At 38.6% G+C, this 27,824-nt stretch overlaps 2 protein-coding genes across 3 annotated transcripts; one reads left to right on the forward strand and one right to left on the reverse strand.

Moving 5' to 3' along the window:
• Positions 1–5,565: 5,565 nt before the first annotated feature.
• Positions 5,566–16,880, reverse strand: LOC131315115 (homeobox protein LUMINIDEPENDENS). Its single transcript, XM_058344188.1, has 13 exons — positions 16,374–16,880; positions 14,636–14,663; positions 14,024–14,154; positions 12,913–13,514; positions 12,727–12,820; positions 12,551–12,644; positions 11,889–12,018; positions 11,718–11,769; positions 11,582–11,625; positions 11,245–11,333; positions 10,095–10,523; positions 7,017–7,579; positions 5,566–6,472 (listed from the first exon to the last, which is right to left on the reverse strand). The coding sequence occupies exons 1-13, from the start codon at positions 16,554–16,556 to the stop codon at positions 5,687–5,689; spliced, it is 3,225 nt and encodes a 1,074-aa protein (XP_058200171.1). The 5' UTR covers positions 16,557–16,880; the 3' UTR covers positions 5,566–5,686.
• A 2,223-nt stretch (positions 16,881–19,103) lies between these two features.
• On the forward strand, positions 19,104–27,539 carry LOC131315116 (cullin-1-like). Of its 2 annotated transcripts, none has more exons than XM_058344189.1 (20): positions 19,104–19,234; positions 20,487–20,654; positions 20,798–20,897; positions 21,062–21,247; positions 21,394–21,441; positions 21,521–21,724; positions 21,806–21,883; positions 22,513–22,602; positions 22,712–22,792; positions 22,866–22,925; positions 25,012–25,041; positions 25,128–25,214; positions 25,307–25,456; positions 25,568–25,623; positions 25,735–25,855; positions 25,957–26,118; positions 26,229–26,372; positions 26,447–26,665; positions 26,773–26,940; positions 27,103–27,539. In XM_058344189.1, the coding sequence occupies exons 2-20, from the start codon at positions 20,521–20,523 to the stop codon at positions 27,202–27,204; spliced, it is 2,220 nt and encodes a 739-aa protein (XP_058200172.1). In that variant the 5' UTR covers positions 19,104–19,234; positions 20,487–20,520; the 3' UTR covers positions 27,205–27,539. The 2 variants fall into 2 exon arrangements, with proteins under 2 accessions (XP_058200172.1, XP_058200173.1); XM_058344190.1 differs by having other exon boundaries at positions 19,110–19,234; positions 20,494–20,654.
• Positions 27,540–27,824: the final 285 nt, after the last annotated feature.

A 27,824-nucleotide genomic window follows, 5' to 3' on the forward strand; every position in this document is an offset into this window, starting at 1 on the left:
GAGAACCCGGTAGGTCCATGGAAGATGGTCAGCGGAATCATGGTTCGAGTGTGCGTGTGTGAGCATGAGAGCCCGGTAGGTCCTGAGAGAATGATCGGCAGAATCATGGCTCGGGTGTGTGCGTGTGTGGCTTAGGAGCCCAGTAGGTTCTGAAAGGATGGTCAGCGGAACTAGTGCCGTGTATGCGTTATGAAATGGGAAATGAATAAAGACTGAGAGCTCGGTAGGTCCTGAAAGAGACGGTCAGTGGAATCAGTGCTTTTGGGTGGCAAAATCCGAACTTAGCTTGGGAGCCCGATAGGTCTTGAAAGATAGTCAGCGGAACCAGTGCTCGAGAAAATAAAATGAAAAGTGGAATCGATACTTGAAAAATAATGACACAATTTATGATACGCTGCGATAACTTTGAAAGACATTGACACCTTTGATTATTTTTGTAATGCTAAATTTTTTTATAGAAATGATAAATTGTTATATGTTATTTTTGTTAGTGTATGAGACATAGGGGTAGGAGTTAACTATTGGACTTAATTGCTCACGGTATTACTTTTGTGATCCTGGCATCTTATGTCAGAGTTTAGAGATGAACAGGGGGGATTTTATAATTTGGAAGAGTTCGGTGCTAAGCAAAATAATACAGAAGAAGACGGACGTCCAGAGGAGTAGAAGTTATCCTAGTACCTCTCCCTTATCTATTTAAGTAAGTGTAACACGAATTTGTGGATAATTTGGCTTGTAATGACTTTATATTTCTTTCTATTTAAAATGTTGGAAAATTTATTAAATCAACGTTCCCAAAAATCGGGGCATTACAAGCACATTCTCCATGCTCCTTGATTCGAAACGGGGAGGCCATACACATACCACGTGGGGACGATGCAAAACTCGTCCGTATCAACATGGATGCTTTAGTTGCTCAGGACTTTTTGGTTACTGCTGAGTTAAGGGAGAGGGTTATCTATGCCATCAACCACATCTTCGGAGAATGCCGCAACGCTAGACATACCTTGGAGGGGCAGAGAATTTTCGTAGCCAGAATTGATCGTGGGAGAGAAATTTCAAGGGCAAACACGAGATTTCGGCCTTCGATGTATCACGGAGTCAGTAGTTGTATTTGTCCAATATGCAAGTGTAACTATGGCATAGTTGAGCTTTAGGAAAAGGCAGACATAGTAGGCTGTTCTATTCTTTTGCTTTTCTTTGAGTATGTACTATGTTTTGAACAGTTCCATTTCAAAATTTTGAACATGGGTAGGAGTAAGATCATGGCAGTACTAATGCTTCCACAGTTGCTAATGATAACATAAGAGCATTTGACAAAGTTTTGGGTGTCCAGATAGTCTTTATTTTTTGTCACTATGCTAACTGCTAGACCTAAATATTTATCATGTGTTTGCATTTTATCTCGCATTCTTAGACACTATCAAACACGTTAGTTGGGATATTCTCAAATGACTCCACTGATACCTCGTCAACTCTGCTAGTCCCACAAAAATATGAAGCAGACATAACAAGGCACGTAAAATTAATGCTCATCAACAATAATACTTGCCCGTGAAAGGCAGGCAATAATCAACCAATATCAACCCAACTAGCTGATGCATAGCTACTCAATGGTAAAAGGATTTGATTGCTTCCATCCACTAAATCATGAACTAAGACATTAAATCTGCCAGGAACGTCTTGCGTCGTAAATGATTCTTGAAGAACATAAGCTATCTTCTTCAAAGGACCATCTTCTTTTGTTGCTTTTGAACAAAAGCAGTGGTAACAATATGGCTGCAGAAACAAGAAACTAATGTCCTTGAGCGTCACATCATCATTATTGTTGTTGAACTTCTCCCACGAACTAGCAATGGCCTTGTACCTAAACACGGTTAATGAAAAGCCATGGCCTCGTTTCCTATCAACCCTAACGATATCCCCCTCATACTCCATCATGCAACAAAGGCCAATCTCAGCATTCTCTGGCCTGGGTGGTATTTCTTTCCACGCATGAGTTTCCATGTTATATATAATAGTCATTCCCCACACATCAAAGCAGTACACATATTGTCCGTGAACGAGCAAGCCTTTGAATAAATCAAAGTACTGCACGGTCTCACCGGCAAAAGAAATCTTAGACCACCCGGTTTTATCATTGCCAACGTAAGCTATTCTAAGGATTAGTAATCCACCGTGTCCTTGTCCAAAGTGCCCGCATCGGAGAACTACACAGTGTGGGTAGCCCTCACTGGTGGTGGAAAATGACCCAGCATGCGTGGCTAGACCATCTTTCTCCACATCAGGCAATTTAATAGAAGCTTTTGTGAAGGGGTTCATTAATTAGCAACATGGAATAAGGAAGACCATTATTATCAATACCATTGTTACTATTGTTATTGCTCTCAGCTGTTGCTGAATAAGAAAAATTCATTCTCCACAAAAGAAGCCATCCTTGTTTCGAGGACAAAGTTGAAGCGCCATGGAATTCCGGTAGGTCAATGGTAAACTTCTTTCTTCTTGAAATACAAATGAACTCCCGCAAGCTGCTATTAACTGTGGATTCTTGCATGATCCACGGTAGCCTTTGACTGGCAGTAGATTGAATACTTTTCTTGGTATAGCTTGCAGATGCAAAGTACCAATTCCGGCAAACAGCAGTCATTTGCACATTATCGATAAAATCTAGCCTATCCTTGATCATCCATAAGAGGAGAAAAGGAAGTTCAGACCAAAATTCTTGTTTAGTTCTACTGCATCTGTCATAACCAACCACTGCTTCAACTTAGTTGCCCTGTTGTCCCCTGTGGAAGCAAAGACAATAAGTTCAGTCGGCATACATATGAAATGAAAAAGAATAGGATTAGGATGACAATAAAACCATGGACGAAGCTGCATTAGGACTTCAAAAATTCCCTTGGCAATTTATATCAATGCCTCAAAAAGAGTAGTATAAGTGGGAGTCTTATCTTCCTGTTTTGGAATTATGATTTTCCCTGCTTAGTGGATAATCACTTGACAAAACTGATATCAGTTCTCATTTGAAATTAATGTGTCCAAACGCAATGGGAAAAAAATATTTCGTGGTGGAAATAAACAACAAAAGCGCCTTCAAGACGTAAAGTGCATCCTTCCGTAACTTAATGTTAGTGGGGAAAAATTCGGCATCACCCTCATTGTATCCTCTCCGATGAACTTCATACTCAAGTGGGAAACCGAAGGGTATTTTGAAAAGAAAAGGTAATAAAGTGCAGTCATTTTGTCTCATTAATTACTTGGAATAATCTCAAACTGAACTAATATTTTGATCGGCTGTTATTACTACTACGTACCGTTGTTATTAGTATTGTTTTTACTTCCAACTGCTGCTAAATAAGAAAAGTTCTTTCTCCACAAAAGAAGCCATCCTTGTTTCGAGCACAAATATTGTCACCTGCGTAAGCAAACACAAGAAATTCAGACGGCGTAATATATCAAAAGAAAATGATTAGCATTGGGATGCATGACACGAAAACCATGGACGAAGCTGCACTAGGAAACTCTCATAGCATGATAGAAAAGTAAACTGTCCTATATAGCTTTCATTCATCGTATGTCAAAACATAACCCTAACATATACAGTATATATATCTTTAAATAGACTATAAAGGACCAAGAAACTCAAACGAACTAAAGAAACACGTATAATAAGGAAACACGGGCTAACTAGGAAACACGAATAATAGACTCGTTTTAAGAAGAAAACATGACAAATAGTAGTAGTGCATGAACTCCTAGTATATACTCATAGTATAGAGTAACAAGAAACTCTATCAATTCTGTTTCTTACGCTTCTTTGACAGCACAGAAACTAACATGGGGAGAAAGAGTAGAAAGACTCGAAAGAAAATAAATTCAGATGGTCTCTGTTCTATCTATCAAACAAACAAACAAATCCTGGACATCAAAAATCGGTATGCAACTAAAAGTAATCCTCGCAACAGGGGAACAACAATTTCAACACATATAACAAGACAGGGTTCGATTTCAACACCCATATCCATGGGTTGCCCCAGTGTTCCCCGGGTTCCGGTGGCGGCAAAGTGGCGATCATCAATGGAGGAGCATCGTTATCAATTAGGGGCAGCAACAGGGGAAGGTTCCCAGTTCCGGCGGTGGTTTAGATTTTTTTTTTTTTTTTGATAGGTAGGTGGTTTAGGTTTGGGGGTTCTGGATTTTTGTTGATCATTGGCCAACGCTTAGGTCTCATGTAGTATTGGAGATTAAAGTAATTTTAATTTTTAATTGCCCTTGTCATTTTAATCTTTTTTGTTTTCGGATTCGGAGATTAATAAAAATCTTTTTCTTAGAAAACAAATATAGTAACTCGTAAGGAACAATCAAGAAACATTCACGGCTCACCCAGTTTTCACCATGTATCTAATAGATGGTACAAGTTAACATCGGTTGCTAGTATTTGTAGATTATTCGATTCGTTATTGGGTAAATATCAAAATACCACCCCGATGTATCGGTTAAATACACTGATATAACTTAGCTTCATGAATTTACATAAACTCCCTACACAGTAAACCGGTTAGCAAAGTTATGCCCTCGTTACGTACTCTTTTAATCTTGGCTTTATGAGAGATAAATAGTGACAAAAAAGTGGAGACTTTTCTTTTCTATCTGTCAAATCAATTAGTCGAAATAAATAAAAATGTCCTCAACAACCGCTAGTCACCCGGCATTCATTTTGGCACGAGCTGCGTGAATGCTTGAGAGAGAGAAATGAACGAATGCACGGAGTTCTTACAGAGATCCAAGTGTGATTTTCGATCGTCTAGATCATCAAACATTTAACAAATAGTAAGTTACTTGGGACATTCTGCAATGGCTCACCCCAATCGAATTTTAGTGGTATACCTTATCAACTCTACCAAAATCAAACACTCTGGCACTGTTCTAGCAAATTTTAACCTCAATTAAGGATCTTGCTTAAGTCGACTTATTTTAACACGTTTACTGTATTATTAATAAGTACAAGCATCATACAACAATGAACAGAACCTGTGGTATATATATTTGGTACACAAAATGATACTACCAGGTAAGAATGAGTCAGGCCCGCTTGTAAGGCTAGAACTCAACAGTATTTCGCCCCTAGGAGTACAGCTTTGCTTTGTTTGGTTTGGTTTGGATTTTAAAGGAGATTTTTCGGAAAATGAGTGGAGAGAAATAGACACAGAAATAAAAGTAATAACTGAAGCAAAAACTTATTGAAAACCGTGCACAGAGAGATGAATTAAATTTTGAGACCCCAAAGGGCCAAAACGACAACAATTCTCAAACTCTCTTGCAACCTCAAACCGGCCCAGACCCATTTTTCGCTTCTTTTTTACTACTACTATAACTTTTAGCCTTTTAGGCGTCCTTAATCCTATTTGACGTTCTTTCGCGTTTGTGTTTTTTTTTTTCTCGGCAACGTTCTTTTGTGTGTTTTTTTTCCCTCGGCAACGTTCTTTCGTGTGTTTTTTTTTTCTCTCGGCGACGTTCTTTTGTGTTTGCACATATAATCATCACAAATGGTCATAAAGCCAAAAATCATCAAAAATTGTTTCACTAGATTTCATGTTTCCTGACAAAAAAATTGTGAATATTAATCAAACATCGATCTGTTGAGTCTCAGCCTACCCAACAAAAAGCTTTGGACACTTTTTTTTCCCTATCTCCTCCGGTCGTCACGCCACCTTCTATTTCCATGCCTATCGTAATAATCCCGGTGCCCAGACGAATTATTACGCGGTGGTGGTCTTGACCGGTGGTTGTGGTGGTCAGGCTCATACCTATAATCGTGACCACCCGTACCCATGTTTGTTCTGGGCTCCGGATAGTTCCGTCCAGGCATTACGTACTCGGTTGATGATCTAGTTGGGCTATCCCACTCGAACTCAGACCCACCACCCACAAATTGATTTCTTGGATGAGAATCTCCAATATATGGATTATAGTAATTGTCCTGATTAACTCTCCAAGAATTTGTTGGAGGCAGAGGAAGAGACTCGGGTACAGTGGCGGTACGCTGTGGCGGCGGCAAGGGGCCGGAAGGAAATGCAACGGATGGGTGCTCTCTCCCTGGTCCATTAATCGTGATTGAGATTGGTGCTGGCTTGACATAGACAGAGTTGGTGTCAGCCCACATCGCCGCCGCCAAATTGGGCGGCAATGGTGAGCTGCGGTGGGGAATTATATTTTCCGTATTTATATTTATTGGAGAACTGGTGGCAGCAGTCTGATGCAACCGGGAAAAATCAGGCGGCTGCAGCCGGTTTTCCGGCAAAAACGCGGCTGTCTGGGGCATTGAAAACTGAGGCATTACTGGTTGTTGGGCCATCATGTTGATGGGAAGATTTTCCTGTGAAGGAATGGAAACAGCAGTAGTTTCTCTGTTGGCTGTTGCACTTTGCCGTGAAAAGGGATTTCTACTGACATCCGTTGGTCTCCATCCACTCTGCATTTATAATCAAAAAAAAGAAGAAAAAAAAAAACAAGAAACAATTTAAATAATCAGTGATGAGATATTAACGTGGAACGTAATTATTCACTCACTCAAACAACAAGATTTGAACTCGGCACACTCCGATCATTATTTGAGTTTCATAAGACTCTGTTTGGATCAAGAATGTGGAATTAAAAAAGAAAGTGTCAAGTGCCTTGACAAATTTCCTGTCAGCACACAATCTAATGTTTTCTAACCTTTTTCTTTCAGTCGTAAACTCGTAATCCAAACACAGCCTTTGTGCGTGAGTTATGCCTTATTTGACCTCTGCTAACCTGGTGGGTTTTCTACATGGGAGATAAAGAAAGCCACTGACCACAGACCTTTTGGGTTTTGGCAGTCTACATCTCCCATTCCAAAAAAAAAAAAAAAGCTTAATGGTTTCCACATTTTGCTCACTAATTCTAGATAACTGATCGAGAGAATAAGAAATAGGATATATACAAGTCCATAATTTCTCGAAAAAGTTGTACAACATGTGCATAAACAAACGCACCGTTACAGGATCGCTGGAAGGAGTTGGGGAAGGAAGAGAAACTGGAACATTCGCCTCAGCATTATTTCTGCCGCTGCCTCCTAACCCATCACTTAAACTACCGAGTGAGGCAGCAACCCCATTTGCCTTAATAATATCAAGAAGCTTCACAGTTTCCTGACTTGACAAGCTCCCTACATCTTGACCGGATGTCAATGCAAATACCAACTCAGGGTTTTTCAGCAACACAGCAAGCAACTCAAGGTCCGGTTCCGCCATGTTACGGGTACCGTTCTGAGTTGAATCAGGGGCCGCAGAAACTCCATTATTACTGATTTCTTGTTCCCGAGGGGAAACCACTGTTTCCACACCATCACTGTCTGGTAGCTGCTCAGTTGGTATTTCAGGGGTTAAACTGTCATCATATTCCATTTCGCGGTCCCAAGGTTCCTTAGGATCCGAAGGAATCTCCTGAGACGTCCGGTAAATGATTTCCTTTTCCCTACGTATTCTGTTTTTCTGAACTTCAACATCTTTGCTGTTCTCTCCTGTGCCAACACTCCAAGCATCATGGATTCTTACTTCTGCATAATAGAGAGAGAAAATGGGTAGGAAGCTGATATCTGCAGAATCTCCATTTGAGCATAAAAGGAAACTGAAGAGAGGATAAGAGCCAAATTGCTTGCATTCACAGTATTTTATGTTTTATTTTTTGAAAGAGCTTTCAGAGTTGAAACTTTCGAAATTTTAACGTGTCCCTCTTGCAGCTAGTTATTATCTGCTCTAAGTTCAGGGTAGTCATTTTGTCGCTTCATTTTCTGTGGCAGAAGAAGACACCTAAGGAATGGTTTGGAAATTGAATTTTCCTTTATATTACCATTTCAAGCAGCCATTTAGGTTGTGTTTGGATCAACAAAATTGTTAACGTATTTACAAGGGAGAAAAAAATAGGAGAGTAAAAAGGTGGAGACAATCAATCTAGCTTTTCTGATAATAACCCTTCCATTGAACATTTCCACTGATACTTGGTTTCCAAACTGTGGTAGGCCAACATCCAAATTAAGAAGAAAAACTGCCATCCTTAAGTACACCCTGGTTCAGATCCAAAAAAAAAAAGTACACCCACACAAATCAGCCAAAATCCTACGTATTGAATGGCTTAGAGGGGCTTAGAGTGAGAAACCACAACTAGTGCAGTTGGTTGTCTCCTTTCCCCCCTCCGTGGAGGCCTTGGTTCAAACCCCACGAGGGGCGGGCTTTGGGGGCCAGGGCTATGGATAGCCTCTTGACCCCCCTTGCTAACTCTAACACCTCATTAACCCCCGCTAATGTATACAATATTGGCAACAACAACAACAACAAAAAGGCTTAGAGTGCCAAAAGATTATCAGCCAACCTTTTCAAACACAAAATTGGCACTCGTGAAGGTGCCGTGATTCAAGAACTTGAGCTAAGCTCAACAAGTTGCGTCCCTTGATCTACTGACTTCGTTATGCCAAGTTATCTTCCTCATTTTCCTATTCTGCCGTGAGGTAATTGAACGAACTTGAAGACTGGAACTTTTATTGAATTCCTTCCCACAAAAGGGCGAGTGAGAGCTCTCTTTTTTTTTTCCACGTGCGGACTTGTAACATTGGAAATTTCATTAAGTTTCTTCACACCAAAGGGGCAATTGAGAGCTTGTTATTTGACATACGTAACTGTTTGGATGCGGTGTGAGTTCAATAAACTGAAGCAGTACGTCTACCTTTTGCTAATAAATGTGTTTCAATACATTGGAGCAGTACATCTACATTTTGCTAATACATGTATAAGTCATGGACTTCCATATCCATGACTTCGGGAATACATACATAAAATGGAAGCGTCGTCAGCACAATGCGTGGTTATTCTTTATACTTTAATCCATGCTTTGAGGATTGACATTGTTGCATTTTTGCAGCCCAATGCAGAGAGTTCAGTTTAACTGTATTATGTATGAACCATTGGCATACTCACCTAAAGAGAGTACATGTTATGGAAATGGATTTATCTTAGAGAAGTGTGGAGATTGAACGAGCTTGTAGATAATATAAAAAATCCACTTCAGAACTAGCTAAACGAATGCTTCTAAGTGAAAATTGATATCTGTGTGACAAAAACACATGTCCTGTTGAACCGAGAGTAGAAAACAGAAAAAGGTGACTGGCGACTGCCAATCACAGTTCTGCTTTTTTCTTTTTAATGCGGTATAATAAGTCGGATTAGTGGACATTCGATGTATCTCCAGTAACAACAAAATGATCACATTTTCCAAGAAAATGATCACAAATTCACCGCAAGAAACGACAGGATGACCAATTTTCATCAACTGCAAATGCACCTGAGAATTTCCTGTTTCTTAAACGAGCATAAGTTTCCAAACCACAGTAGGAAATAATTAACAAAAAAATCTCAAACTTTTACTCCATTAGATCAGTATGCTGGTTATGCATGGATTAATGTGTGGTACACCTTAGCTACAACCATCCATGACATAGTCCTGACCTTCACCCGATGGGGAGGGGTGATGATTCAATGATTTTAAGATTCCTCACAAGAAATTTGCTGTTTGTTAATAAGTAATGGACCAATGCCAAGTACATCCTAATTCCTTGGAAACACAATCTACCAAGATTTCCTTGATGATGGTGGCATTTTAGTGATTTGAATCAAGAGCTTGACCATAGCTCTCCAAGTTACCAATAATCCTTGCCCGAAAGTATTGTTGAAATAGGATTCATGAAACTGTGAAATCATAATTTTTATATTTTCTTGGTCTTGGATGACTGAAAATATAATTTAGAAATAAACAGATGTTCAAGTTTTCCACCAAAGAAATTTATTTCAAGATTTGATTCTAACTGATAAGAAGAATGAAAGAAACTAGCGGCAGTGCATGTTATAAGAGAAGATGTTCATTCTCTTATGTTAATATACTGCAAAATAACTATCCCCTAATGACGACCTTTAAGAAAAAGAGTATTTTATTTCTCTTGCAAAGGGCTAGTTCTTTCATCACCAAAATGATTTGACAAACATTGCAAACAATTAATGACGGAGCACTAGAAGCAAATGTACCTGCTGGTGTCTGCCATCGGATCTGGACCCTCTTGCACTTCTTCCACAAAGGTTCAAACAAGTCTAAATTCTTCTTATTACCACTAGGAGTTTCCTGCTGAATAGAACCTTGCTGGGGAAGCACCACAGGCTCCTTATGTTCTTCAACTTGAGGCCGAACATGAGCTTTGGAAGGCAAAGTTCTGGCCGGAGAAGAGGAAAATTTGATTGGACTTTCAGTCTTTACTTGGTGCCCTTCACTAGAAGAGGCACCAGACTTTCCATATTTGGTTTGCATGAACTGAGCACGCATTTTTGCTTTTTGGATATCATCTGCCGATAGTGGGCGCCCTTGACTGGCAGTTAACGATCTCACAACTGGCAGGCTTCTTCCAGCCGATTTTTGGCCAGGTTGTTCCACCAGAAGAACTTTTCTCCGCTCTCTAGTTTCTATAACTAGCTAAGGAAATTCACCCATGTACTTCCATACGCAAAGCAGAAAAGGGAATATCATGTGCATGACTTATGTATCTAGCAATTTGGACAAATACTAGACAAGCATACAGAGATAACACCATGACAACAATCAAACATTTCTATGGATCAGCTTAACCGAAAAGAAAGTGGAATCAGAAAATCTCTTAGTTGTGAGGCCATCTCTGGTGGGTTTTGGTTGAAATGGGTTATCGGTTAAGATTTTAGATGGGCAGAAGATGACTTCTCTGAGGTATCTGAAGGGAAATAGTTAAAATGATTTGTTTGGCACCAGTTGGATTCCAAAAACAAAGGCTATTTATGGCAAACAATGTAGTATTTTAATGGCTAATGCCTTGTTTGGACTTTGGATTGGTTTTTGAAATTTTTTTTGAAAAATAGTAGGGGTAATAAGTGGAGAGAGATAGAGAGAAAAATGTTGAAAGTAGGGGAAATCTAGGGGAAATTTTTTGAAAAATTCTTTTTGAGTTGTAAAGCAAACAAAGCATAAATTCCTTTTTCTTCAAAGGATCATGGATATTTACTACCACAAGGACTCTGGTATGTTTATGGGGACAGTTCAATCAAAGATAATACTCACATAGATTCTACTTCCAGTCCTTTCACATATATTTCCTTGAAGCATATAAGGTACTTTCGGAAAGAGTCAAAAGAAATAAAGAAATGTTTAGGATACGGGATGAAGATACACCTCTGATAAGCTTCTTACTAGAATCATCAGCTGGTGCTGGGAGCAGTTTCAGTTGCTGCGGAGATTCAAATTTCCTGCACACGAAATCATGCTTAATGCCCCACAACCACCAAATATGTACGAGAAGACTTAGTAAACAAATCCCTACTAATTGTTCTTCCCCTCTTTTTTAGTTTGCTGTGGAGGGTAGATTTTTGTAATCGGAAGGTAAGCCTTCCTTGTGTTCTGTATTGTCTGCTTCTGAATTGTTTGCTCTTTCAATGGAATTTTCAATTTACCCAAAAAAACAAATGCACCTGACAGAATTCATATACATTCATACCTGAAGTTTTCTGACCCTTCAAATGAGGGAGCAAGAGGATCTTCCTGTAGAACAAGGAAATATAATTAAAATTATCTCTCAAGAAACAAGATTCAAAAAAGAATGATCTGGAAAGTATACAGTTTACAGCACTTACAGGCACATCAATTTTGGACTCCCATGATTCAGCACCCATAATTTCACTAATGCTGCATGTAGTAAAAGAATAATTAGGGGAAATGTAGTTATGTGAACCTTTGATACCTGCAGGGATAGGGGGTCGGGGGATGGGGGGGAATGCAGGTTATATAATAGGAAATGTTATTACCTCTGCTTCAACAGCATCTCATCCTGTGCATCAGTTGAGGATTTTACAGCATTTGGCTTCTTCATAGCTTGACTTCTTGCAAATATTTTGCTCCATCTAGATAGCAGGTACCTTGCCCTGTTTGAAATGTCTGGTCTTCAAATCAGATAAATGAGATTGAGATCCAAAATGACAAGAGAACACAAAGTACAAAGCTGAAGCACAAATTTATCCCACCTCTTTATGCGTACAATATTTAGGAAACGAAGACCAAACATTACATTCAGAATAGATTTCGCTGAGAGATATGATACGTCCAAATCATATCAACAAAAAGTAGCTCTTATCGTGCCCTTAACTAACCATTATTCTATTGTACTTCATGTTCTACCAAAATACTGTGTTATGCACACAATATATATGATATTCAGATTTAAACCTCCACTTCAGCAGTACTATGTGATGCCGAAAAACATAATGTAAATAGGTGTTCAATAAACATTGAGACAACTATTTGAGCCCATCACGATGCTTTCCAATGTAATACCTTTGCTTACCAGCATCTTTTTTTCCTTTTCTTTTTTCTGATAGGCATTGCAAAGCATCATGACATAAGGCATATGGATATGTATAAAGAGCAGTAGCTGAGAGGAAAAGAAAAAGAATTTGTAGCAAAAACACACCTGATGTCCTATAAAACCGCAAACTGTTTACGCTTTGAAGTACAGCCGACATATGTACAGGGAGAGCTTTGTGTAGAGGAAGGTGGGAAAGAACCTGGTAATGACCCATTAATCAACCATTAAGCTTCAGTGTCAGAGTGAAAAAGTAAACCATGTCCTCCACTCCTATTATATACCTTAAGAATGACATCGAGAACACTTGTTTGTTCTTCACTGGCTGCTTGACTCAACCATGTCGCTAAAATCATAACACCACCTTTAGTTAGGAACCTGCGAGAACATAAGAGAGCAACAAGGTCAGGGGAGCAAGCCCACAACCAGGTACAACGTTTTTCCATGTTCAGGATTTAAGTGATGAGTACCAACAAAGTACGGAAGAATTCTGAATCTGCAAGATCCACTCCATCAATTTCACCTGCCCAGAAAATGTTTCTTCCTTCCGCATCAAACTAAAAATATTATCCACAAAATGTCTACCAGCATCATCTAAACCAGGTATAGTTTCCTCCTGTGTGGAGCAAGAAGGTCCTTCTTCACTGCTAACAGGCCCCACAGTGCTTAAGGGAACTGGATAAATTGGCAATGAGGGATTGGTGTTCAATGGGACCCCATCTTGCGCCTTTAAGGGAACTGGAAAAGTTGGCATTGTGGATTCAGTGTTCATTGGGACACCATCTTGCACCTTTGAGGAAACTACAAAAGTTGGTATTGTGGGTTCAGTGTTCATGGGGACACCATCTTGCACCTTTAAGGGAACTGGATGAGTTGGAATTGTTGGATCAGCATTAATTGGGGCTGCATCTTGCACCATCAAGGGAACAGGATAAATAGGCATTGAGGGATCAGTGTTCATTGGGTCCCAATCGTGCTCCTCCGTAGCCGTATTAGATCTCAGTGCCTTGTCCCTTGACAACCTAACCAATCTTCTAACTCTTGAACGTTGACTGGTAAAAAAATCTCGAACCTATGAATCCAAAAGGAAGAGGTGTAAGTAATCCGAGGTTTATCCCAGATGACATGTTCAGCAACCTTGAATACTCGTAATCACTTTGCTTAGAGCAAATAACATAAAAATTAACCCCAAAAATGGCTACAAATCAAAGGTGACAACCACAGAAACCACCAGGACACACGAGCATGTCACAATCTCGAGTAAAAAGCAATTCCTTTTTTCCTCTTTTTCAGGCAAAATCCAAGCTCAATATAAAAAGAAATAAATATATAGATGTTAATTTTGATGGAAGAATCATTTTGATGCAACGGAGAGCAACTAGGACCTGACAAAGAATCAAGCCGGGGGGGGGGGGGTGTGGGGAATCCATCTTCCCATCTGTTCATATGTTTCAAAAAGAAAAATCAAGAAAAGAAAGACCGTAGATACCCAATTCAGGCCCTTTATTGCACAAGTTTTAATCAAATAATAATTGACAATAAATACATAAGCAAAGTACGATGAAGGAAAATATAACACACCTGTGTAACTGTAACACCAAAAAGAGCACTGATTTCACGAGATTCCTTCTTGGTGATTGCATCTTTAATTGAGAAAACTGACTGCATATACTTCACAGCTTTCGGGTTCAACAAATCTCTAGGTCTTTTGCCTGCAAAATCAATTTCTCCTAATCTTCAGTACTATCTATACAAGAGAGCAAATTGTGTGCTGTGTTAATGAAAAACACTAGTTATCAACTTATCATCATAAAAATAAATCACCAGAGATTATGGGAAAATCTAATCGAACACAACGAATTCCTGATTTTAAACAGTTAGAATGTGTTAAAAATTGCTTCAATAAGCATAGCTAATGAACACGTGACGTGAGTGGCAAAAGAAAATAATTCTGTCAATACAAAACCATACAGACTTTAATTTTATACATCTACACACTTTATACATCTACACACAGACTGTGTAATATAAACTTTTATGTATAGGTTAGTAGGCATTTCAACGCAAAAATCCTAAATGAACTAATTTAAATGAAACTTGATTCCTCATTGATATAAAGTCAACACCAAGCAAGTTCCAACAAAATGATCAGATCATGCATTTAACTACTAAGAGCGCAACAAAAGCACTTACCAATTTTAATTGACAAAGCCCCTGCTGCCTGCACATTAACGTAAAATGAAAAGAAAAAACAGTAGTCAGAATATATAAAACATAAAATGTTTTAACAATCATATTTGGTCATTGACACTTTCCTTCCAAGTAATTCGTAAAACAACATAACCTGGCACCAGCTCAAATCGTATTAACTAGGGAACTGGTAATCCACAGTACATGCAGAAATACTCCAAACCAATGGAAACAGAAGAAGCAAGAGTTCAACCTCACTCCTGTGACATGCTTCGGTTCAATGCTTCCATTGTTCACAATATCTTTCTGTATGCCAACTTTACAAAATAAATAAAAATAGTCACAGTTGCTTGAGACGAATCCAGGAAATTCCGGGTTAATCTCTTACAGATAACTAATAAATGCCGTATATCTGAACTGGAAAACGAGGGGAAGCCCCATACCATGAACTGGAAAACAAGGGGAAGCCCCATACCAAGAGAATGAGGTTTGACCATAGTAACCTCTGAAGACAAGGCTGACCAAAAAATAAAAGAGCACCGAAGCCTCTAGACCATTAGAACGCTAGCGAATCTACCATAGTTCGTGTAATCATCAACTGCCATTGTTTCCAGATGAAAAGTTTCATGATAAACAGTTGGTCAGTCATAAACCCCACAGCTGGATTCCTTCCTGTAGAATTAATTCTACCGCAGACCGCAACCATGAACATATATTATTAAGCCCAAATAAGGAGATTGATGCAGCAAAACACACAATCTGAGCAGTTTTGATTCAGCCAAATACAGTCAAATATTTTGAAGTGGTCATGCGCCAAAAAACCGACTCTTACCAGCCTTGTCCCGGGCATTCACTAACAGTAGCATGACCAACATTTTACTTTCTCTTCTTTTCTTTCCACCTCTTTGGGTGGGTGTTTGTGACGGGGAGGGGAACGGAAGTAATTGTTGAATGTTGTTAAAGCATACAACCCAAAACCAATTGGCAATGAGGGGAGAGGCTGTCCAGGCTCATGTTCTAGTTTTTGGAGGAGATAATTAACCGATGTGGGACAAACTCCAACAAATGTGTTGTATTCCCTATCAAGCCATCTACTCCAAAGATCTGCATCCTACGTCGATAAAAAAAAAAAAACTATACAAATGCAGAACCTCATATTTCCATCCTTTTTCTACCAACATCAAGTTTAACTCCCACTAATCAACCAAACAAACAAGACCAATTGGCAATTGCTCATCCATCAGGTTCTGTCCCACATTAACAAGTCCAAAGTTGGCGGCATCTTCACGTCCCTCTTAAACAGCTACCAAAATATGTTACATTGCAACTATATTTATGATGTCTCCTTACCATCTACACTGTAAGGGGAAAAAAACAAATGAATGTCAACCCTCTGAAATTTGGAATGACCAAAAAAGCAACAACCTACAGTTAATAGTTTGAAACTTAAACTGGTTCCTCTACCAAATAAAGAACAACATCTACAATTTTGACTTCAATTAGGGTGAGTTTAATTTGATAACTCAGGTGTTCAGCCAGCTTAGGCGAACCTCAACTAATCCTGGGGACCAATCCTACCGTCCACTACCGGGGACCCCAATTAAATCCACTATTTTCTTTTCTTCTCCTTTCGTTTTCCCACCGTTTTCTCACAAACCAAACATACAATAACAGAAATAACGCAAGAAAAAGAGAGAGAGGAAATAAGTAAAATAAAAGCAAAAGAAACAAAAGAATCTACCATCTCTTGGGAGAGGGGGTTGACGCCGGTGAGATTGCACTGCATTAGGACCAAGTTCTGGAGCTGATCGATCTGGCTGTGAACGAGCTCCTTCTGGGACAGCAACAGGTCCTGATACGACGACGGCTTGGAGCCATCGCGAACGGCCAGTTGCAATCGGTTCTTCTCCTTCAGCACCTCCATTGTCGTCAACCCTAACAACTGAACCCAGCACAAAAGATCGAACCAATTCGCGCATTAGGATTCCACCCTGTGCTAGCGACCGAATCGTTCGGAGTTATAGCTAGGGCTAGGGTTTCGTGACTGCGTTTTCACAGAGACAGACACGTACAGATGGATTATGGATACAGTCTATGTTTAGATGCCGTGAAATCTACAGATACGGTGACGGTGACTGAACGAAAATCGACTCTGTGCCCTAGCCACTTAGCCAGGACCGGAGATGGTGACGGGTCGATATTGGGGGCCCGGATAGGATGGAAGGAGGGAAGTGAGTAGTAGGTAACAACGCCAAAACTGGGACTCGAATCGCGTGTTGGTTGGATACCCTGACCCGTTTTTAATACTGCTTGTTTTTTTTAGGGTGGTTATGAGTATTTTTTTGTTTACTAATAAGCCCTTGTTCCCCCGGTTTTTTCCTGCCTTGTTCTTATCCAAATTTTGTTTGCATTTGCCCAATTTCAACCACACCCTCGGGATTATTAATGCGTTTTGACGAGAATAATTCAAAAGGTATAAAAAAACAAATTGAATTTTGCTCAATTTTGACTTTTCGAAAAAAATCAAAAAACTGATTTTTATGCTTTTTTTGGGATATTTTCAAAAACAGAATTTGGTTAAAAGTTAAAATCATAGTTTTGTACTTTTCAAATCCCTCCCATATGGACGAATGAATATTGCACAAAAAAAATCGGTGCAAAATTAACGAATGCGAAAAAATTAAATAAAAACAAATCAAAAAATCAAAGGGAACAAAGGCTAACAATTATTGCCAAAATGACTATGTTAGCCCTGGTAATCAACCCATAAACTATTTTTATTATTCTTAAGGAGAGAAATGATTTTTACATTTCTCTTTTATTCTCATGCACCCCTTATTTTTTCATTTTTCATGTGAAATTACTGAATAATGCTTATTTTTCCATTCACTTTTTTATGAATGACATCTTGATACTTTTACGTGGATTAAAATAACAAAATTATATAAATTAATAAAAAGGTAGTGTGAAAACTCATTTTGCTTGAAAAAAAAAATAGTAATGGGTTTATGTCTTGGATATCCTATCCTATCAATTTCACGATTGAAATAAATGATTGGATTTGGTTTGTAGAGAGAGAGAAAGACGAGGTGCACACTGGATCTGTGTTGACCATTGGCGTATGCAAGGGTTAAAGTTTAGGATGTCTAAAATTTTGAATTTTGCTTCGTGGTTAAGAAATTATGCAATAGGGTTCCTTTAACAAAGTAAGGCAATTGTCAATTGAGTACATAATAGGGTGCAGACTCTCCCTCAAATACCAAATTTAAACCTACTTTATTGTCTTACAAACCGACAAAATGAAATATAATTTGACAAATGTGATAACACTTATGAAAACTTAAATCAAAGTACGTTAAATTAACAGAGCTTCTAAGGGTATAGCCTCCAAGGTTCAACAAACTCCCCTTCCTCAGCTGGGAGGTCCTCACTCTGGTACAAATCGTTTTGCAGCGGATTCTGCCCTTCGTTCTCTTGATTACCTAGCATGAAACACCAGCCCAACAGCACTATGATGAGTTGACTCCTAATTGTACTTATGTAAAGAAACAACCTACCAAGATTATTTTTTTAGGAAGCTTTTGCTAAATGTAATGCATTTTTTTATATGAAAATACCTTGGTGGATTGGATTGCGTTGGTTTCATTTTGTGTATATTATCTTATTTTTCTTAAATGCGTTTGTTGGAATTTATTAGGTGGACGTTTTTTGTCACTTCACTAAAAATGTGGACTTTGGGAGGAGTTGGATGTGTGGATGAGTATGATTCTTAGAAAATAATACTTTTTTAGACTGAAATCAAAATATATTGCGTCGTGCCTTCAAGCACTGGCACGGGTAATTCCTAGTACATATTGTTCTCTAGCAACCTAGTTTTCTTTTCAAACTAGGAACATATTATTATTTTTTGGATCCTCAACTAGAAACATTCACATCATGTTTTTTCACATATGGTATTTTTTGAATATAATCTATGTTCTTCTATCGTACTTTTTATTCTACACAAAATAAATACGTGTTTAACTTTTTATATATGTTTTTTTTTATAAATATATAACCTTTATATAGGTTGAACAAGTACATGAAGCAAAAAAAAAATACAAATTAAATAAAAATATATCAAAACATTAGCGTAATCTCGACTCATTTTAAAAGAGACTAGTTTAATTTTCTTAGGCTTTTTTTGACTCCTTTTAAAATAGACTCAGGCCCCGTTCCGCTAAGATTCTTATTTTTAAAGTATTTATTTTTTATTTTACAAGATAAATCATTATCTCATAATACATTACCTTTAATTTAAAAAATAAATACTTATTTTAATTAGCAGAAATATACTAGGTACATACTCTTGCACTTTATCACTAATGAATGAATTTAAGATAAAACAAAATTGCATAAAATAAAAAGTTGATTTGGCAGTCCGTGTAATTAATAAATTTCCCTTTTCACCCTTTTGAATTGCCAGCTTATAAAACCTCTGTAGCCTACTGCTACCTCATATCCCCACCGCCTTCCCTCTCAAGCCCTCTCTCTATACGGTGACAGGAGACGGCAGTTGCGATCTCTAGGGTTAGGGTTTTTGAGCATCTCTCCAACACTCAGGTACTCTATTAGGCCTTCTTCAAGCTTCAATCGCCTGTGATTTCACCGCCCTTTCCATCCATCTCTACATTACTACAACTGTCTTTATGCTGCATCATCTATCACACTACATTGATTACGCTTTCAGTCGGTTGTTGAACTCACCGGCGTTTTTTTCCGAATATTTTGTTCCCCGATAACTTTCTAGGGTTTTAACCACTCTTTCCACTTTCTAGGTTTTTGTTTTAATGATCTCCGGGCCTTTTGGCGTGTGTTTGTTGCGTATGCATGCTCTGTTTGTGCGTCTTTTTTGATGTAATGTGTTGATATTTAAATCTTCTTTGAGCAGTATCTGTTTATATTTATCTTCTGCGAACATTGTCGAACCATCAAACCTTTGCTCTTTTACGTTATATACGTTATATATCTGCTTGACCATTGTTGACTCTGGACTGCACTGCGTAGTGTGAAAACCGGAAACTCTGACGAACTATCGAGTCAATTTCCAGTAATAAGAATGCTGTATTTGAAAAACTGTTCCAGATATACGTGTGGATTATGGTGTTCAACCCCTTAGTCGTTTAGGACCCTCCGCTCCCGATAGCAAGCCTTGCTATGGGCTTGCGCTTTCAATACTCGCTCTTAGTAGTTTGGGATGTTTTTTGGAAAACAGCTTTCACACTTGCTCTCTGCTCACTCATGCATATGCACATGGTGTGACTTAGTTCAGAGCTATAGTGTTGGATCAGTTTTGTGTGTTCATTTGTGGTTAAATCTTCAAACTTACTTTGGGCATTGGTATTGCTATGAATGACCTATTTGACACTTCAGGCAATTGGCATGAATACTGCATACACTTTTTTTTTTTAATCCGCGAATTCTGCATACACTTATGCTTCCGCTCTCAATTTTTAAATTTGACAATTTGTTGGTTTTGTGAATTTAGTATCATGCATATTAACAGCTATGGCTTCTAGATGAGCTGGCATTTTTGACACAGTAATACCCCAAGTTTATTTACTCAAACCGCTTGTTTATGGTTGCAAGCTAACTGTTCAGTTAACGAAGCACCTTTGCAACCGCAAGCATGTGGATTTATATCCATTTGGGGCATGCATCGATGTGCACTTTTTCTCTCACTCCTCACATGAATCAGAAAAAGGAAAAGTTAGAATTAAGATTTATTACTGTGTCTGGGGCGGAGTTTCACTTAGCTTCATTATCTTCTTGATTGTTCGATGTCTTAGTGATGATGCAATTATGTTATTTGCAGATTCCAGTGTTTAGGGATTGGTGCAAAAGCCACAATGAATCAGCTGAAGATTATTGAGTTGGCGGAAGGTTGGGAGTTTATGGTTAAGGGAATCGCAAAACTGAAGAGAATTCTAGAAGAGGAGCCAGAGTTGCATTTCAGCTCTGAAGAATACATGATGCTCTACACGTATCCCTTAGTGTTTTACCTTGCACTTGTCCTTACAATTAGTCCTTTAATATTGTATGGAGGAATAGAATAAGGGCAGAAAGTATTGAGAAATTTATATTTGTTGTCTGAATGGGCTGTTTTTTCCTTAACTATGATGACAGTACTATATACAACATGTGCACCCAGAAGCCCCCTAATGATTATTCCCAACAGCTCTACGACAAGTATAAGGAGGCTTTCGAAGAACACATTAATTCAACGGTGAGGATATTGGTTGATTTTTTATTTTTATTTTTGACCTTTTGTGTATGCTGAATATTTCCTTGTTTATGCTTTTACGTCTGATGCACATTGTTGCTGCTTGTTGGCATGCAATGTAAAAGATACTAAGCATATGTTTACTGACACATTGATTTCCTTAATAGGTGTTGCCATGTCTAAGAGAGAAGCATGGTGAATTTTTGCTCAAGGAGCTTGTTAGAAGATGGGCAAACCACAAAATTATGGTCAGGTGGCTTTCGCGCTTCTTCCATTATCTTGATCGCTACTTTATCACTAGAAGAACACTTCCTAATCTCTATGAAGTTGGACTGACTTGCTTCCGTGACCTGGTTTGTCCCTGGTTTATGTCATGCCTTCAATTCATATTTTATTTGTAGATCTCATACTAGAGTGGTCAAGTATTTTGTGAAGTATGTTTTAAGGTAATTGTTTGTGCAGTTCTGATCATAAGTGGTGATTTTCATTCGAATTCCAGGTTTACGAGGAGTTAAAGGTTGCAGTCCGAGATGCTGTTATCGCACTTGTAAGTTTTTTGCTTAAAGCATGGCACAATTTTCTGTGTCTCATGACCATTTGAGGTTAATCCCAGTGCTTATGGCCAGATTGACGTAGAACGGGAGGGAGACCAAATTGACAGAGCTTTATTGAAGAATGTACTGGACATATATGTTGAGATTGGAATGTCACTGATGGAATACTATGAAAATGACTTTGAAGATGAACTGCTTAAGGATTCTTCTGATTATTATTCTCGGAAAGCATCAAACTGGATCGTTGAAGATTCTTGTCCTGATTATATGTTCAAGGTTTGGAATAATATGTATTAATCTAATTGTGATTTTCTTATCAATGTGGATGGAATCTGACAGTGAACGTGTAAACATCAGGCTGAAGAATGTTTGAAAAAGGAGAAGGACAGAGTTTCTCATTATTTGCATTCGAGCAGTGAACAAAAGCTAGTAGAGGTAAATTTTTTACCCCATATAATGGTTAGAATGTGGATCTTGTTCACGAAATATGGATCATGTGATGGTTTCATTAAGTGTGGAAATGGAGATGACCGCTGAGGATATAGATAGAGAGTCCCAGTGTGATCCCCGTGGACCCTGAACTGGTAGCTTAAGAGAATATGGATACTTAGATAAAGTTTGATTGTAGTTAGCTATATTTGTTGTTTTGTCTAAAATCAAATAGACGGTATAATTCATATTTGTAGGTTGAAAATCTGGTGACTGAGGTTGGTTTTTTTTTATTTTTTTTTATTTTATTGTAATGGTTCCTTTTCTATGTTGAACAAAATTATCTGATGTTTTCCATATAGTCGACAAAATTATATGATTCAAGAGCTTGAAGCAGTTGGAATTATTTGTAAGAGAAAGTTAGCCATTGACAGACAAAGTTGTAGTCATGCTTATGGAATGTTCAGTTACATCTCATAGACGACTGGGCCATCAATTCATTCAGTTACGTCCAATCCCCTGAAGAATGAGAGCTTGAATTTCAACTAGTGTCACCATACATTAGTTTCCTGCCTCCTCTTCCTCCTCTTTGTGCATTGCATGTGTGTTAATTTTGTCTGATATATCTTTTGTAGAAAGTGCAAAATGAGCTGTTGGTGGTATATACCACCCAACTTCTTGAAAAGGAGCATTCTGGATGCCGTGCTTTGCTTAGAGAGGACAAGGTATCAATAGAAATTGCTTCCATTTGTTGCTGAATTTTGTTTTTGTATAACCATTTGGAGTAAAGCCATACATGGTGAATAATATCTCTACTTTGTTTCCTAAACCTAGGTTGAGGATCTCTCTAGAATGTATAGGCTATTCAGTAAAGTTCCCAAAGGCTTGGATCCGGTTGCAAGTATTTTTAAACAGGTCTGTCTTTAATTTTTCATGATCTCTCTCTCTCTCTCTCTCTCTGACACTTCGTGAGGGTTTCCTTATGCAGCATGTTACTGCTGAAGGTACAACCTTGGTCCAACAGGCTGAAGAAGCGGCAAGTAACAAGGTCAATATCATTTTCCTTCCTTTTTACTACATGATTCTCCTTGTACGTATAATATTTTCCTATGGAGCGAAATGGTTGTCCTTATGGAGTAAAGTTACTGTTATATACATTTCGGTTGATAATTTTTGTGCCTTAAGAGCATAACCTATGGTACCTTCAAACTAAATAGTTACTCGTCAAAAATAGTTAGGGGATATCACAAATACGTGCACTTGAGCTGGAGAGTTTTCGGTCTCTCGGTTGGACACCCAATTAGGAAGAGTACTGAGTTATCCGCAATGCCATGATACCTTGAAAACTGAAAACAAACCTGGGACCAAATATGCTCTCTCAAATTTAAGAAAAAGGAATTTGAGAAGTACCATCAGTATTAGATTGAATTTAATTTGAAAGGCATTTTGAGGGTCTTGTCCCAAGCTGTACTTTTTGTAGTCAACTAAGTTCGAGGTAACTTTCGACTTGTATTCCGGATGGCTACGGGTGAGTAATTTTCAGCCAGTTGCCATTAATGAGACATTGTGACTAAATTTAAGCCCATTGGGTAGCTTCATAGACTCCGCTTTTCAGTTTGTTTTATAGAGTTAGCAAACGTGCCAATTGTCACTGTCCTCATTCCTTAGTTCCCAATTGTCACTGTCCTCACTCCTTAGTTGCTGGTATTTCACTTTTAAGTTATCACCTTGTCTTCCATTAGTTAGTTTTCATGATCTCTAAGCTTCATAAGAAGTAATGTCGTTCTCCTTGTTCCTGTTAGTCTTTGTAACAATTTCAAAGATTAATAAATAAAATTGCTGCTAAAAAAAACAGCTTGTAGGAAGTAATTGCCTTACCTATGTGAAGGGTTGTTCACATGTATTCTGTCTTTTGAGTTTTTGTCAAGGTAGAAAGAAATTTCAGGTTGGTTTTGTGCTTGTTATATCCTTGTGATTTATGGCTTTAAGTCGCGCCCCATTGGTTGAGTTCTCACCAATGTTTGCATCACTCGTGCCCTAGGAAATTCGCTGCGAATACTTGACTTAGCTTTAGCTGACCTATTCCGTTGTGGCTCCTTACAGGTAGTAGTATACTTTAAAGGTGTTCTGACAGAAAGGCTCTATAACTAGTGTAGGACTTGAAAGTCCAAGACCTCGCGCTAGGCCAATCAAAAGCAGCCTGAGTCCCTGACCACTTGAGCTGAAAGTCAAGCAGGACCCGTTTAGAAATGGGACTTGAAAATGTGATCTTGGTCTTATTCCAAGCATTAGTAGACTTCACTTTCAGTTTGAGTTGATTATCTTTCTTAGACACAAGTTACCTGAATGGGAAAAAGTTCAATATAGGTTAACTTCCCACTCACCCCTCTTCGTCCCTTGTCTTTATTTGATATTATCACATCTTTGGGGGCCTCCATTCTCTCTCTTTCTATCTTTTAAGGGTTGCATCCATCGGAAGGACATTCATTTATGGATATGGGATACTGACAATTCGTATCCCTATGCAGTACGTTAATGGAAACAGATACTTAAATTATCTGTATTCTCAAGCCAGCAAAGAATAGGGAAGATGATCACTCGGAATCAGACATGAATAGTCCATACAAACTATGTGAACTATGAGTAATGCGGTAAGCAATGTTCAGTGGGTTGCACATCCACAAGCACCGCACTTATAGTTCAGTTGTATGTTCAACTTCTTCAGTTTTTGTCAGTTTATTCTGGTTTACCATCTATGCTTCTTGTGCATTTGTTGAACTGTTGGATACTGGGGATCAAACCTTGTTAAGTACCTTCCAGCCTATTACATGTATGCTTTGCTGTGCTTCCTCCCATCCCCCACACCAAAAAGTTCGAGAAGCACTTAGCCTCACCCTCACACCCACCCCACATAACCCCCTCCCTCTCCCCTTACCTCACCAGCCACCACCACATGCAGTCACTCGCAGTCAGGGAAAAGGGAAAGTGTGAATGTTGAAATAGTAAAGGTCATAGAATTGGCTGGATAATTAGTTTATGAATGAAAGAATAATGATAGGATTTCTTTGGAATCATGTGCGGTTATGTTACATTATTGTTTTAACTTCTGAGGGCTAACGTTTATTTCTCCACAGGCGGAGCTTACTGTTGGCTCACAGGAGCAGGTAATTCTTTCATGGCCTATGCATTCAGCATCTAACTTAGTTACAGTTGGGAAGTGTAGAAACTGATGCTATCATCTCTTATTCAGGTTTTTATCAGGAAAGTAATTGAGCTGCATGACAAGTATTTTTCCTATGTGAATGATTGTTTTGGAAACCACTCTCTCTTTCACAAGGTTTGTTTCGAAGTGTCATTTTATGGGTTGGATCCTTTGGCGGTTCTTATTCCCCTCCCCTTCAAAAGCTCACACTATTCTCTCTTCCCCAGTCACTGAAAGAGGCTTTTGAGGTTTTCTGCAACAAGAAAGTTTCTGGATGCTCGAGTGCGGAGCTGCTGGCTTCATTTTGTGATAACATCCTCAAGAAAGGTGGCAATGAAAAATTGAGTGATGAAGCCATTGAGGAAACATTGGATAAGGTAACATTCTTGTTGCTATGCTTTCAAGTTCTGCTTTTGTTGTTATATATGGGTACACTGTACAGACCTATCATGGTACTTCTGACCAGTGCATTTTGTTTATTTCCTCAGGTGGTAAAGTTGCTTGCTTATATTAGTGATAAGGACCTCTACGCTGAATTCTACAGGTACTAGTAGTCTAGTACGATTCAACTTGTTTCGAATGGAACGCTCCCTTTTTGCAAGGTCCTTCTGAAGGTGGCAATTAGTAGTACTTATCTGTTTTTATTGTTCTGCAGGAAAAAGCTTTCTCGTCGACTTCTTTTTGACAAGAGTGCTAATGATGATCATGAAAGAATTATCCTGACAAAGCTGAAGCAACAATGTGGTGGACAGTTCACATCGAAAATGGAGGGGATGGTGAGTCAACTTGGCTTGCTTACACCCTGATCTTCTGTTTGGACGTTGTTAGTTGTCACTGTTGTTGACATTTGATTGACATTTGATTGTGTTTTTCCCAGGTTACCGATTTGACATTGGCAAGGGATAATCAAAACCGCTTTGAGGAATATCTCGGCAATAACCCAAATGCAAATCCAGGAATTGATTTTTCTGTTACTGTCCTTACAACTGGGTTCTGGCCAAGTTATAAATCCTGTGATCTGAGTCTCCCTGCAGAGATGGTAGGATAGAATGATTTACTACTTCTATATCAGTTAAAGGCAGAAATGATCTAATGATTGTAGTACTTGTTATGATGGCATCTGATTTCCTCCTTGCCCCCTTTTCTTAGGTGAAGTGTGTTGAGGTTTTCAAGGAATTCTATCGAACGATAACAAAACATAGAAAGCTTACGTGGATTTACTCATTGGGTACCTGCAACATAAATGGCAAGTTTGTGCCAAGACCTATAGAGCTGATTGTGGGGACTTATCAGGTAAAAAGCTATTTGAACAATAGAAAGTTATTGTGACACTGGGATTGAACTTGGCCTAAACTTTTGGTTTTCAGGCTGCAGCTCTTTTGCTATTCAATCAATCAGATAGATTGAGTTATTCAGAGATCAAGACCCAATTGAATTTGGCTGACGATGATTTAGTAAGGTTGCTTCAGTCTCTATCGTGCGCCAAGTACAAAATTCTTATCAAGGAACCTAACACTAAAACTGTCACTCCAAATGACAATTTTGAGTTCAACTCCAAGTTTACGGACAAAATGAGGAGGATCAGGGTAAAATATCTGCTCTTTTTAGTATTTCATGTTGCCTAAACCTGCTTCACCTCCTCCTCCCTCACTTGTTTGTGCCTGAGATCATAAAAAATTATTTGTTGACTCAGATTCCTCTTCCTCCGGTGGATGAAAGGAAAAGGGTGGTCGAAGATGTTGACAAGGACAGACGTTACAGTATAGACGCCTCAATTGTCCGAATAATGAAGAGTCGCAAAGTTTTGGGTCATCAACAGTTGGTCATGGAATGTGTGGAGCAGTTGAGCCGCATGTTCAAGGTATTACATATGATGTGAAAAGTGTTTTTATCCCTTTTCTGGTACAAGAAATTTGTTTTGGTGGGTAAAAAGTTGGGGCTTCTCTCTATTTTGGTGAATTTTCTCTGGGTTCAGATTTTTTAAGCATGATCTAATATGTTATTAACCAATTTGCTTGTGCAGCCTGACTTCAAAGCAATCAAGAAGCGGATTGAAGATTTGATTACCCGTGACTACTTGGAAAGGGACAAGGAGAACCCTAACATGTTCCGTTACTTGGCCTGATTTGACTCGTTGATCTAAAACCGAGCTGTGACCTGGGACATCGCAAAGCATAGAGGACTAGAGAGATGTATAGGGTAGACATTCTGTTAAGAAACTACATGGTTCCCATTAATTTGCTGCCTCTTTTGGGTATACTTGGCAGCGAAAAATAGGGGTATATAAAATTTTCTTCCGTTATGATGTCCTACCTTTATATAGTTAGCAATGTGCAGTGGATATAATGACCACTTTTTTGTGGGGTAGAGAGGCCTTTTGATTAGCTGAATGTGAAGACACGTCGATTGTACTTCAGCTCACTGGATTTATTCCAATTTAGAGGGGAAAAGCTTTTGGAATACAGTAGTAAAGATAGGTGATCATGGTATTGCTTCAATAGGTTGGCTGTGAGAATTGATAAGTAACGGAGGATAGGAACCCTTAAATTTCTTGGAGGATAAAAAACACTTGGCTGTGATAATGATGTTTCTCTTGTTTAGTTAGGTTAGGCAAATGAGATGGGTATGCATTTGTCAAAAAGTTGAATGCGAACACTTTAATGATCAAACAGGGTATTAGTGAACAATAATATCAACAAGAGATAACCATGAGGTTGATCACGCGTATTACCTCCCCTTAGGATA

The sequence above is a fragment of the Rhododendron vialii genome, chromosome 13a (assembly GCF_030253575.1).
Source record: "Rhododendron vialii isolate Sample 1 chromosome 13a, ASM3025357v1".
Taxonomy (NCBI): domain Eukaryota; kingdom Viridiplantae; phylum Streptophyta; class Magnoliopsida; order Ericales; family Ericaceae; genus Rhododendron; species Rhododendron vialii.

Coding starts and splice junctions, on each gene's coding strand:
- LOC131315115 (XM_058344188.1), bottom strand. CDS start 16,556: ATGGAGGTGCTGAAGGAGAAGAACCGATTGCAACTGGCCGTTCGCGAT. Junction 12,645..12,726: donor TTCTCGATGTCATTCTTAAG/GTATATAATAGG, acceptor GGTCATTACCAG/GTTCTTTCCCACCTTCCTCT. Junction 6,473..7,016: donor CTTCCAGCGATCCTGTAACG/GTGCGTTTGTTT, acceptor TTATAAATGCAG/AGTGGATGGAGACCAACGGA.
- LOC131315116 (XM_058344189.1), top strand. CDS start 20,521: ATGAATCAGCTGAAGATTATTGAGTTGGCGGAAGGTTGGGAGTTTATG. Junction 25,042..25,127: donor CTGTTGGCTCACAGGAGCAG/GTAATTCTTTCA, acceptor TCTCTTATTCAG/GTTTTTATCAGGAAAGTAAT. Junction 26,941..27,102: donor AGTTGAGCCGCATGTTCAAG/GTATTACATATG, acceptor TTGCTTGTGCAG/CCTGACTTCAAAGCAATCAA.